The following is a 13,379-nucleotide window of genomic DNA, read 5'->3' as shown; positions in this document are numbered from 1 at the left end:
GAAAACTGTAAGTCAGAAACTTGTAAAATATTAACTACTAACTAATTAATTGCTTAGTTAAGACCTTTTTCTGCAATGCTAATTCCCTTTATAGACACTGTGCTGTTTTGTACAGTGGGGGCGAGTCAGTGGCAGCTTCTGTGAGAAGCTGCTGGAAGTTTCTGCTTTCACCACTGGACTTGGCTGGGTCTAGGGAGGACCCGCCGCTGGCCAGGGCTGAGCCAATTTGTGACAGAGATAACGCCTCTGTGATAATGTATTTCACAAGGGGAAAATAAAAGAGGAAAAAAGGAAAAAAGAGTAAAGAGGCAGAAGGAGGGGGCAGCGAGGGGGAGGCATAAGCCTTGTGGGCCTTGTGGCCTTCACCCTCTGGCCTCCTGCCGGGTGGCCATCTGGGTCTGACTCGGCCTGGCCTGGCCTCAAGAAGTGAAGAGAGAAGATGTGAAGAGAACCTGAGAGGCGTCTGCCTGGGCCAATTATGAAGAATTTATTGTGAGCGGAACCCCAAGCTGAATGAAGAAGGAGGGGGAGGAATAATGTAGCTCCCAGCAGAGATTCCTCCTCTGCAGCCCGTGGAGGCCCATGGAGGAGCAGAGATCCACCTGCAGCCCGTGGACGACTCCATGCTGGGGCAGCCAGTTCTGGAGGGACTGCACCCCACGAAAAAGGACCCACGCTGAAGCAGTTCAGGGGAGGAATGTGAGGAGTTCTTCCCCTGAGGAGGAAGGAGCGGCGCAAAGCAACGTGTGATGAACTGACCATAACCCCCATTCTCTATTCCACCCTGTGCTGCTCGGGGAGGGGGGAGGTAGAAATAATTGAAATAAAGTTAAGCCTGGGAAGAGGGAGGACTGGGGAAAAGTTGTTTTGTTCTCTAATTATCCTGCTTTGAGTTTATTAATAAAAATAATAAATGAATAGTTTTCCCCAAGTTGAGTTTGTTTTGCCCATAACAGTAACTTCAATGATCTCTCCCTATCCTTATCTCAAATCTTGAGCTTTTTGTTATATTTTCTCTCCTTCACCCTCTCAGATGGTGAGGGGAGTGAGTGAAAAACTGTGTAGCTTGGTCCTGAGCAGGGCAAAACTATGACAGACACACTTTCGCTATGGACAACAGTGGCAGAAGATTGAATACTGCCTGTGAAGGTAACAAAAATTAAAGATTTTGAGAACTGTTGGCAAAACTGACAGCAGTATACATGTGTGTAATTAATACCTATTTTCAAATTAAACCAATAACCAATTCACCTAATTAGGATGTAGGGAGTAAAATAGGCTTCTAATATATATAATGTTAAAGGTACTGTACGTAACAAAATTAATTAAATGCAGCACATTTTGTTTGCATTTCTATTGCATTTTCTATTTAACTGTGTACTGTATATATAGTCCATGTATAATGAAGCTCTGAGGTTCACTACTATGCTCCTAAAGTATTTTAAAATGACCACAGCTAGTGAATATGTACAGAAGTGTATTTTAATATAAAAAATTCTAGGAGTAAACAGACAATTATAGCATAGGATACTTCAGTTTTTCAGGAAAAATAATTGTCCTGAAAATACTTGCATCCTCATGAGTAAAACCATTTGCAGTTGATGCAGTTACTAAACTACAGTGAATAAAACCTATACCAGAGCTAGAAAGCTGTTGCATTTTAGGCATCATGACAGTTGCTTTGCTGGCTGAAGAGTTGGGTTCCTGTGCACCAGCTTCTCAGCTGTGCTTCCTTTGTGCTGGAAACACCACCACAGACCTCCTGGCAGTACTGGTTGTACAACTGCTACATATTTCAGATAAAACGACTCTAGTTAATTGAAACGATCCAAATAGGAGCTCTTTGGCAACTGGGCTCATCCTGAGAAAAATAGTTATGCAAAGCTCATGTGAGGAGACAAGTAAGACAGTGACCTGCAGCAATGGGATGGTGCTGTGTGATTGGCAGTGGTAATCTCACCTACTGGCACAGCTGGAACAGGAGCTGGCAGATGTTTACATCCTTGGCTGGCTTTTGTAGTAACTTCTTTAGTATAGATTCCTCAAACTAAACTCCCTCTGCATTTTTACTGACCTAAATCACTAAGTTATTTTCATAAATTTACATGTTCTAGAAGTTAAAGTAATGCTTTCACTGCCACAGCAAAACTAGAATTATATTTAAAAAGAATACCTGTAAGTTAAGATTATTACTGACTTCCGTAAAGTCAGAAAACTCATAACGGAACAAAATGGGATCGCATATCTATGATAATGCCTATGCATTTGCTTTGTCTCCCAAACCCTCCATAAATACATTATTTAATCCTCATGTAAAACTACTGAGATGCATTCTGCCCAGCTGTATTTCCTTTGTGGAAAATTGTACCTATAAATATTTAGTCGGTCCTTCCCCAAGGCACAATGCATCAAAATCTACCCTGATATAAATATCCTGTGTAACCTGCTCAAGTTATTGAATTATATGAGGTATAAACCAGGGCACATTTCCATTTCCTTGCCATGTGGGAATGGAGCTGGAAGAAGCAGGAGATCTACGGGGGTGGGGGGGAGTGTTCATTGCATAATTATAACCCAACATGTATAGGGAAATGCTGTGCTGGCTGCTGAAGAGACCAGCAGAGCTCCACACAGGTGCCATGGTCCACTTGGCCAGACTCACTGGACCCACTGCCAGGGGTGAAGCCCTTGTATTTTAATTTCCCTTCAAAACTTGGAAGGAAGGAATCTGGCAAAGCAGTTTAGTGCTGCAGGTTGATGTGTGTGTGTGGTTTGTTTCTGTAGCTCTCCATTCAGACTGGTGACATAGGTCATGTTGTAGCCTGCTTTAGCCACGGCCTTAAAAGTAACGGCACTTAATTTACCAATTTTTTCTTATAGTTTGTGTGAAGGAAATCTGGTTGTGTTTATTTGCCCATTAGAGAAATGAGTTGTTCTTTTACAGCCACTTACTGCACCGTTTCTTGCCTGGTTGCTGCCCAAATGCATAGACCCCTTTCTGAACTATTTATAGGGATGTAAGTGGAAAAAGGGGAAGGAAAAGAATGGAAGAGGAGGAGGTGTTTGTAGCATGCTGCTGTGGATTAGAGAGTCCAGATTCAAGCCTCTAAGGTTTCAGCCTTAATCTTCCAACACATGCAAAGCCTTTCAATTTCACTTTGAGGTCATTACCCATGTACAAAACAGTCTAACTGCTGTGTGAGGAATGCAGGTACGAAACTCAGTACAGGCAGCATTTCAATTAGGTAGTTAAGAGTATAATTCACTCTTGGAAAAAAACCTGAGGTTTTAGGTTGAAATATCTGCTTATAAAATCTAAAATCTGCACATTAAATTTAAAATCAACCAGATTTCAAGCTTATGAGTTTTAATAGACATTTATCTTCTACTTCGTCATTTGGTGCTACATATAATTTACAAGTAGCTGCTGATTTAAAGTGGAAAAATAAAACCAGAAAAATTCTAAAAGTTGAGCATGTCACAATATCTAATATTATGGAAAGAAAATAGGACTAGAAGACATTCAGTGCTTCAGTGGGTATGCTGGTCTTGCGATACATTTTGTGTCTCTGTGATTACGTCCAGTATTAGAAGATCGGCTTTCTCAGTAGAGGCTTTTCACACAGCTTTCTTCATCATTCAGGGAGATCATCTGATAGGATCAGCCTAAGCTGACCTGTAAAATCAAGTGTCATCGCAGTTGGGAATTTCCATGTGACATAACATCTACACAAGAACGCTGCACAGCAGTGACTGACACACCCTTCTGAACTGATTTAATTATTAATTGAGTCTTAGAGCAAATAGCCACCGGACAGATAGAGATCATGTGGAAAAATAGTTTCCCTCGATGGTTAAGTATCGACGAGGTTCAGCACTATCCTGTAGTGGACAGGAGGAAAAGAAGAGTTCCTGGCAAGGTCAGCTTGAACTATCTGAGACCTGATATACATCACAGGCACCGATCAGGTACCTCTTTCCAGAAAATGAATATCCTTGTGAGCTAAGGTTTCCAACAAGTGAAGCAAATGCTCCAAGTCTCTTTAGTTTTCCTACTCTTTCAAAGAAGGAGACGCATCACTTCTTACTTTGCACCAAAAGTGTGTTGCTGGGAATAACTATTTGAAGAGATGACACTTTCTTACAAGTAAATGTAATAAAGGCATTTTTTTAATAGGACAAGTTAGAAGCAGCATTGTTGGCACCTGCAGCTGATTTAAGTGTCACTACAGATCTCCTTAAAAACAAATAAAATGAGAAGCTTCTCTCCTCAAAAAAAAAAAAAAGAAAAAATATAGGAAGAAAAACTAATTATCAGGCACAGAATAATTATTTGCCAGCAAAAAGTGTTGTCTCACAGAAGTGGCAAAGGTAATGACGGTAGATCTGGTTATTAAATACCATAGAGAATGGTATTACTGAAAAAAAAAGCAGCAACCAGAGACTTTCCCCTGGAAAACAGACTATAGCAAGAAATACACATCTCTAAGTCTGTGTGATCTGTAAATGTGGTGTGGGAGAAAATGTGTGATAGCCACAAAAGTAAAGTAAGCAAGTAAAATTAAAGAAATATAAGTATCCCTAGTTTATAAGAAAATCTGTCTACTGGAAATTATTTATTTTAGCAAGACGGTAAGAAGGAAACCAGAAGGGGATGTCTGAAGGTGTCCTTTGGTTCTTTTCCCAGCTGGGTATATGCCGTGTTATTTGAGGGCTCTAATTGAATTGAAAGCTTCCTTCATTCTGACTGTGCACATTTCTCCGTCGTATTTTAGACTTGGTTACCTGCAGTATTAACCTGAAGATCTGATCAACTGGTTGTGGATCGAAATACATCCCAGACTGGCTTATTGAGTCAAGTGCAAGATCATTTCAGGTAACAAATTCTCAAACCTCTTCTAATCCTGGATTGATGAATGAAGCTTCATAGATGTTTAATGATCTCACTTTGCTTTCTGCACCACGGATGCCCATGTTGCAGTGAGTGCTTTGTAATTCAGCTCAGTATTGTTAATTTACATGGCATCATTATTTGAACAATGTTGTATCTTCTTCACTTAAATAACCACCTTATTACATCCAATGAGAACTGCTGAGAATCACATTTGCATCAGTGTCTTATTGATGTTGTTTATATTTGGAGGAGGAGCACTGAGGAGTGGTGGGATGCTTTTGTAAAAGAAACAAGAGCACACGAACCCCCAGATTTGCTGAAGACCAGGGGACTGATATGGGTTTCTTGGTTTTAGCTTATCAGGATATTCCTTATCCTACCGAGTGCTCAGTTGTTGAGTTGCTCAGTTGAGTGCTTTCAGCAAGACCTAAGGTTTAATGAGCCAGAATTTTGAAACACTTACACCCCTTCAAACTCATGAAAACACACCTGGAGGCAAAATGGGATAGTGCTGTGTTGTTTCTACCTTCTACACTGGTCCTCATGACATTGTTCTTTGGCTTGGCTTTTAACTTTGCACCTTTCCATCAAAACAGTTTCTGATCTGAATTCTGCCATCTCCCAAAGGTGTTTGGCAAACAGAAGGAAATGGCTTCCTGCTTGATGAAAAATAAATTATTTCATTAAAAATTTGTATTAAATGTAGTCCTAAGGGGACATTTCAAGTGATACTCGATTTGAAATAACATTATGCTGGTAATTTAGTAAATGTAAAAAGGGGAAAAAAGTGGTACTTTTCCCTCCAGGGTAGGCTATATGGGATATTTTTGAGTTGTTCTTTTAGTTGTTGTAAGCAAAATAACTTTCATCTAGTCTTTCATCTTTCAAGGTTTTTTGCAGATACTATAAAAATGCAGGATTACGAAGTCTCCAGCGGTAAGGAAGAAATAACTGCATTAAAACCAAAAGTTTTTTCAATATCACTTTTCACTGAAATGGAGAACTACTCGTATTTTGCAGAGAAATAAAGCTAAATGCTACTTTTTCTATTTCCTTGCACAAATTGCCTATTTTTTTAGCCAAGTTTCAAATGTGTTTTAGCACCAAGAAATCACAAGCTGTATCTCAGCTGTCAAAGGGTAGCATGAACATCTTGTGATGCTTTTGACACATATCAGAAATTTTTTTTTTTAAAAAGCAAACCTTAGAGAGGATATGTAACTAATCTTCTGGCAGAAAAGAGAGCTCTGGAAATTGAAGGAAATGCCACAAAACTGGAGACATGGTATGCCTGATTTGTCTGGTTTTGAGGATAGGCTGATTCAGTGCTACCTTCTCATGGCTCTTAATGATAAAGCTTCCAGATAAAGCCACTATCTCCAGTATTTGAGGAGGCAAAATTTCCAAGGGTATTTTTGAATTTTCTAATACCTTTTTCAATGGAAGGATTTGATTTTTGGGAGGAGGTTTGGATTTCTTAAGTAACGCATATAAAATAAGGTGTCTAATATTTGGAGAGTGATGATAACTGCTGAAATCGAAGCCACTTGCATACTGACAGGCTGGAAGACATGCCTCATTTCTGCTTTCAGCAGCAGTAGAAGGTGGGGAGAAGAGAGGAACCTATAAACATTCGGCTAATCTGAACAGGGTTTTTATATGCTTGTTTTCTGATGTATTTGATTTTTCTTTTTCTTCTTCAAACTTGAAAAGGTGGAGTTTTTGTCTGGTTTCATGTATAGCCTTCTGTCAATATTAAAAGATACATCTCAGATAGAAGTCTAGTCAAGGTAAGAAGGGCTGATTTTAACATTTTAAGACACAGTTCAGTCTCCGGTGTAACAGCAAAGTAACACTGAAATGCTACTCTAGGAAGGCACGTAATCCTAACAGCTGAGAGGACAGATACAGCTGCTCCTACAAGCATTGCACGGGATATTTTTCATACTAGACAAGCTTCTGAACTTGGGGAGGAGGGTAATTCTGAATAGCCAGTCAGTAGTGCAAATTGATTAAGCTAGTTATTACATAAAGAGATTTGAATAATAGATTGACAAGCACATAAATATGAAAATAGACCTCATGGCTTTTCCCCCTGGAATTGCATGGACTATTGACAAACACTGAAAAAATTAAACTGTGTACATAATAAAAAACTGTTCTGTCACAAATAGCAAGTTCTAGAGGATGCAGAACTCGCATGACCTCACACCTCACCTTTTAAACAGCAATAGAAGTGACTTGGTTGACTGCAGCCAGCAATCAGAGAGAAAGCGGGTGTGGATGGTGCTATTCAGAACTGCCTTACCAAAAGATGTGCCAATTCTCTGACATGGAAATCACCCTCGACAACTTTGCCAACCATTTATTCCCTGCCAGTTTGAAGGCACATTGCTTTTTGAAATGGTTTTATCTATGATCACAGCAAAATGCAAGAAAGAAAGTTTTTTTTTTACTTCAAGCTGGCTGTGAAAATGCATGTGTAATACAGGGAAATGAAGAAACAGAATCTCAGGCATGTTTTCCAAAGAGTCACTTGAGAACACAAAACAAAATTTGAAGAGGAAAATACCTTCTTGTTCTCTTAACTAGTCCTTAATTTTTTTCTTCCATTTCTCCCTTAAATCTTTTAGGGCAAAAACCTAATTCATGCTTTGGACTTCAATCATAATTACAGAAGACTGAGTCAGGAGAGGAAAGGAGAAGACAGTTGGTTTTCAAGTTTAATAAGGAAGACAAAAAGAGAGGATGGAAGTTCTCGTATGTGTCCTCCTCCAAAACAGTTCTACATTTGCATCTTTTAAAAACTTAAATCAGGCTAATGAACTCCAAGGACACCTCTTCTTAAAAGTGTATTGAACCCCGACAATAGAGCACAGTCTGCTGGCACTAGATAAAAGGGTTGCCAAGCTAATTAGCTCCCTTCCTCTGTTAACCCCAATAGTATGTATCCTAGAGTTTAATCCACCTATAACTGGAATTTGAAAGCCCAAAACTCTTAAACCCCTTATACCATGGAAACACCCAGACCGCCACTTTTCTCAAAACAAAATAAAAATGCTAATGACTACGCTGCGTGTTAAGGCCCTAATAACACAAGATGTCTGTAAACTGCATCAATTACTGTCACATAGGGGAAATAAAAACAACTGTGTCTAAGTTACTCCCTCCGTTAGGTTGCCATCCCACACTGTCTTTGCTAGCTGCGAAGTGTCATGAATGGTAGCTACTGACTAATATGCTTTAAGGGGGCCTGTAAGAACTAGGGAAAGAATGGTTTTGTTGCACTTCCTTATGCTTGGTTTTAGGATATTTATTTAAAACTTGGCCACTCTACTTCCAACTTCCATTTCTTGCTGTGTTTGGCTTTCAAATAACAATGTAGAATATTAAATAATTCTTTTTTTTCATTTCCATATCTGTCCTTCTTATGGGAAAAAATAAAAATGTCTCCCAACAGTGATGAAAACAATCTTAATTTTTTCTTATTCTTTAATTACACATCTTCATATAGCCATTTCTGGCACGTGGGGTTTGATTTCCTTCAGTTTGGGACACCTTTACTATTTTATCATGGTCAGTTTTGACTGAGGAAGAGGAAATGCAATACAGTTTAAAGTCATTAGCTGGAAGACCCTAATATATTTTTTAAAATCACTCAGGTGTTTTTAGATTGACATCTAATCAGAGTACTTTCAGTATTCATGCGAATATAATGTTAATTATCATATTACTGGAGATGTAGGATGTAAAGTGTTCCCTCTTTTCCTCCTAGCTCTGAGCCCTCAAAAATGAAAGTGTTTTTTTGCTGTGTTACTCAGGTAGATAAGAACCCCTGCAGAAGACTGACTGTTCTCTTTATTTCATATTGAATTCTGCTTGTCAGCTATGCAGCTGTCCTGTGGGTAAAGATGCAGTCAGTCAGATATTGTGGCCCAAGTATTTAGCACATGATAAGGCAAGCCATGGGGGGCGTGTGCAGATAACGGATTTATAAGCTCAGCTGTTGCCAAGCGCTTACCAATTGGCTGATAAATCTGATATGCTTGAAGTCTGAAGCACATGGCATTTATAATATGGCGGAGTTACAGTCTCACGAAGTATTTCTTCTTTGTTGGCAGCTGGGCAATCCTTCTCGTGCCCTTCCACCATTGCCTCACAAGGCAGACTCATCCAAACAGCTTTCTGCCTGTGAACAACCAGTGGTACACTTAGTTTCATCCTGCTAATTTCTCTCCCTTCTCCTTTACCTTCTTTAATTACAAGTCAAGGCTGCACTTGTGACATACTACTTTATCACTGAATATGGAATTTCAGACTCCATGTGTATGAGATTTGTTTCTAAATGCCTATTTGTGCCTCAAATTCCAACTCAGTTTTACAGGCAGTGACTAACAAAAACTCTCATACAGCATGGCATGAAAACGTCAGGCAAAAATCCTACCTGATAGGATCTGTTGATTTACACTTGAAGCTGGCTTAAATCAGGGAATAAACCAGCCCTTTATATTTACAGTAATCCAGAGTTCACTAATACCTGAAGAAAATACTACTGCAGGTTTTGAGGTGGGTTTTTCCCCCCTCAGCTTTTAATGGAGTCAGAAGTTCAACTGTAAAGCGTTTGCATCTGATTAGCTTTTTTCTTTAATAAAATCAAGAGATGCTAATAAACTAAATGAACGTAATATCAAGTGCCTGGTGAGCAACAGGAGTCTATTCACAGCTTAGATTGCCTGTAATGAAAGCAATGAAGTGACCAGTCTTAAAGAATCAGAGGATCTTCCTCGAGATGAAAGGAATCAACGTCAAGACCAGCATGTAGGTCTTTATAAGCCAGTATCTATAAGTCACTATGCAAATGAAACACTGGACTCTTACTTCAGGTCCTGGAGGTTTTTTCCAGCCAATCCCTTAACACTGCATCATGTGCAAATATCTTCAGTGCATCTGCTTGAGTTTCTGTGGATGTACTCACATCTCTTTGTCTCTTCTATATGCAGTTTCTAAGCGTGTTTTCTCATAGTTTATTAATTCTGTATCAACTGGCACAACCTTGGCTTGCTACCTTGGTTCTGAATGGCAGGGCTGCTGAAGTCTGCTGCCTTTTCACTCTGATGGAGCTGGAGAGATCTTGTTAACAGCAGGTGCCGACTGGCTCCTGTGTCAGTCATGGGTTTGTGCTGGATTGACCTCTGTCTACAGAAAATCTTCTCTTTCAGTTTGTGTGGCAATGTTCAGGGGCTGGAACATCGTCTTTGCAATACTCAGGGCAATTAACAAACACTAGTGGACAATAAGGCAGGGTTTTACTTTGGCTACTGCCAAGAAAGAAGAGAGATTTATTGCTGTCCTGGGCTCTTTCTGTATGTCCTGCAATCAATGTGTGCCCATATCAAGCATCATACCCTGATGTGGTGGCCATGATGCTTAGGAATGCTTAGAAGAGTTGTCTTTCTTCATTGCTTTCGGATTACACCAGTTATCAAAGTCTCTTTGGAAATTTAAAAAATATGCTAGCTCCTGTCTATATAACCCCTCTGCAACTGGATTATTGCAGAGGTACAGATACTTGAACCTACTAAAAACAGCTTCACACCGTCCTTGTTTTTATGTCTACCTTGGTGTGTTACCTAGCCTCTTTGTAAGAATTAGTTGCCATGTACTATGCAAGGTTATACACTCTCTTACTCTGTAAAAGTGGGATTTGACCCCATGGAAAATATACTGACAAATCAAAATTTATAATCGGTTTAAAGTTCAAGGGTGCAGCCAAGTCCTGAGCCAGTGTAATTTGACCTAGATTCACTGAAGTAAGTAGAGCTGCAATGAACTACATAAACAGAAGGACCGTCCCACTGTGGTTGCCTTCATACGGTGGGGATGACAAGGAAATGCTGAAAGCCTGATGAAGGCCATGGTTTGCTGCTTCAGCAAAATTAAGTTTCACAAGCATGTTTCCTTACGTGACTTTCTACAAATAATAGTGGTTTAACATCCCGGATGCTGAGGAAACTCTATCAGTTGAGTTGAAGGGACACTAGCAATGTACATCTACTTATTTCTATGCCTCTAGAGAAGGGAGCGCTAAAATACTCTTCCCACTAATTGGCCCCAAAATCCTGATACTTTTGATAGTATCCTTCCATGTCCGTATGTCTTCCCACCCCCAAGCTCTACGTCCACCTAGACATTGTTGTGCTGTAACTTTTAACCCTGCAGTAGTGTCATTGTAGCAATTTTCTTCAAAAGTTCAATTTTATTTTGAGTACTAATGCTCCAAAGACACTCTTTAAAACTTTTAGAGCCAAAGCAACCTTCAGCCTTTATGCCACTTTAAGATTTTTCCCAAATTGACCATTCTCCCCCGAGAATACCTGTATGTGTGAGTAATAAGTCTTGTGAAATCTCAGCAACTTTTTAGCACTAAGGTTACTGGAGAGATAGAAGATCAAAACTTGCTAATAGAAACCCATGCATCGCTCTGAATTGTGATTTCTGAATATTGCTGCCAGCTGTTTCAAGAATAATTTCATCTGAATTAAACAGCTCTAAGAACCAGAAATAATAAGTTAAGGGTAGGTCTCAGCTATCATTTCCATTAGTATAAACATAGAGTTACGAATGCCTGCGGAACCAATGATCTTTTTTTTTTTTTCATTTGCACCAGTATAACTGACTTAATCACAGTTCTGGAAGGAATCAAAATGAAATATTTTAAGTCACTTAAGCTATTTTAACTTTCTTTCCAGTTGACTCAGTGCTTCTGAGCACCTGGGTGTTAGCTGTACCAGTTATGGATAAATAATGCACAATACCTGCTGTAACACCACATCTATGATTCTATGATCTCTTTATAACTGTGTTCTCTGTTCCATAAGGAAGACATTATCAATGGCTGGTATTAACATTTGGCTTTGTGCAGTTAAGGTAATTTAGTCATATATTTTGTTTTAATGTCCCATCCTACACAATAAGAAATAGGAATTCAATGATGTCGTGGAAAGTCATTCTGGAGGTCCTAGAGAGCATAAATTACTGCACCGTTTCTCATGTTTTTCAACAGGGTCTTTTCCTATCTGTCATCCCATGTCTGAGTTGATTGCAAAAACATTAAATAGGAGAAATAGATTCAGACTGAGAGCAGGTGGATATGTGACTGTCAGGAAGAGGACTCAAGTCAATTTCCAAGTTAATGGAAAGACTGCTTTAGTATTACTCATGTCTGAATTGGACGGAGGGGGTTTCAAATTTTTAGGCAAGGAAGGCAGAATTCACTATATATGACGGAAGGACATTTGAAAAAAAAAAAGTATTTTTGTTGTTAAATCATACAAAAGAAAAGCTAACTTTTGTTATTAATCACATCCCAGGCTTCTGGTACAACAGTCTTGGCCAAGTTATTCAGCCCTGCTGCACCTCAGACTTTAAGGCTGTGAAATACAAGCGTGATACTGTTCTGCTTTGTGAGGTCAGCGTTACGTTTAAAGTGCTGCTGTTTCTGAACAGGATGAGCTCCTTCAGGGGAGTTACTATGACTGCAAAGACGCGATGGGCTCTGGGGAAATGGTGCCGCTCGCCAAATAGGCGACTGCATTGTTCCACTTTGAACTCTCTCACACGCTGAACTGGGATCTGAAAGCCCATTGTTCGTTCACTACACGGAAAAGAAAAAAAAAAAAAAAAAGAGAGTGTTCCACTACCGATTGCACGGCTAACACAAGAGCTTCTCTTAACACATTGCCGGCTACAAATCCGTTTATGTAATATGCTCAAGTGCCCCTTGAAACAGAGCGGGGGAAAATTGCACCTGCGTGGAGCGGGGGAGGGCGCAGGGGACATCCCCCCCCAAAAAAAAAAAAAAAAACCAAACCAAAAAAACCCAACCAAAAGGTAGGAATGGGGGGAGCAGCGCCTGAGAGGGAGAAGGGAGGGCAGGGCGGCAGGGAGAGCAGCGGCGGGAGGGGGTTGGAGGGGCAGCCCGAGGGGTGGGCTCGGAGGGGCAGGGGTCCCGGACGGGGGGCACTCACCATGGCGGCGGGGCGGCGAGGCGCTGTCCAGGGTATCGGGCGGCCCGGCTCTGCCCGCCCTGCCCCGCCGCCGCCGCCCTATAAGGCGCCGCCTCCTCCCTGGCTCCCGCCCCCGCCGGCGGCCGCCGGGTCCCGGCTACCGGATTCTGGCTCCCCCTCTCCCGGCGGAATGGTTGTAGGCGGCAGAACCCCGGGGAGAGGTGGGCTGGGGTACCTCGGGGTCCCCCGCCGCGCACCCGGGCGGGGGTTTGGGGGGGGCGGGGGGAGGGAGGTGCAGGGAGCGAAGGGGATCTGGAGATGGCGGTGAGGAACCGCGGGGGAGGTGGGAATGCGGCAGCTGAGCTGGGGAAGAGGGTGAAGGTGCCGTCCCACCACCGCCCGAGGCCTCACTGTGTGTCCTGGCTATCAGACTTCCGCAAAAGACATGACAAAGAAATTCTTTACTGTGAGGGTGGTGA

The 13,379-nt window shown here is 41.0% G+C and overlaps 1 protein-coding gene across 1 annotated transcript in view; it reads right to left on the bottom strand.

The window, feature by feature from the left end:
- Positions 1 to 12,989, bottom strand: part of ELOVL2 (ELOVL fatty acid elongase 2) — a 57,730-nt gene extending 44,741 nt beyond the window's left edge. Inside the window, exon 1 of the mRNA XM_086740225.1 lies at positions 12,922 to 12,989. Within this exon, the coding sequence (XP_086596351.1) occupies positions 12,922 to 12,924 (3 nt within the window). The 5' untranslated portion in view covers positions 12,925 to 12,989. The remainder of the gene's footprint in view (positions 1 to 12,921) is intronic.
- Positions 12,990 to 13,379: the final 390 nt, after the last annotated feature.

Source organism: Chlamydotis macqueenii, chromosome 2, assembly GCF_036417535.1.
Source record: "Chlamydotis macqueenii isolate bChlMac1 chromosome 2, bChlMac1.mat, whole genome shotgun sequence".
NCBI lineage: Eukaryota > Metazoa > Chordata > Aves > Otidiformes > Otididae > Chlamydotis > Chlamydotis macqueenii.
This window is presented reverse-complemented; position numbering and strand designations above follow the sequence as displayed.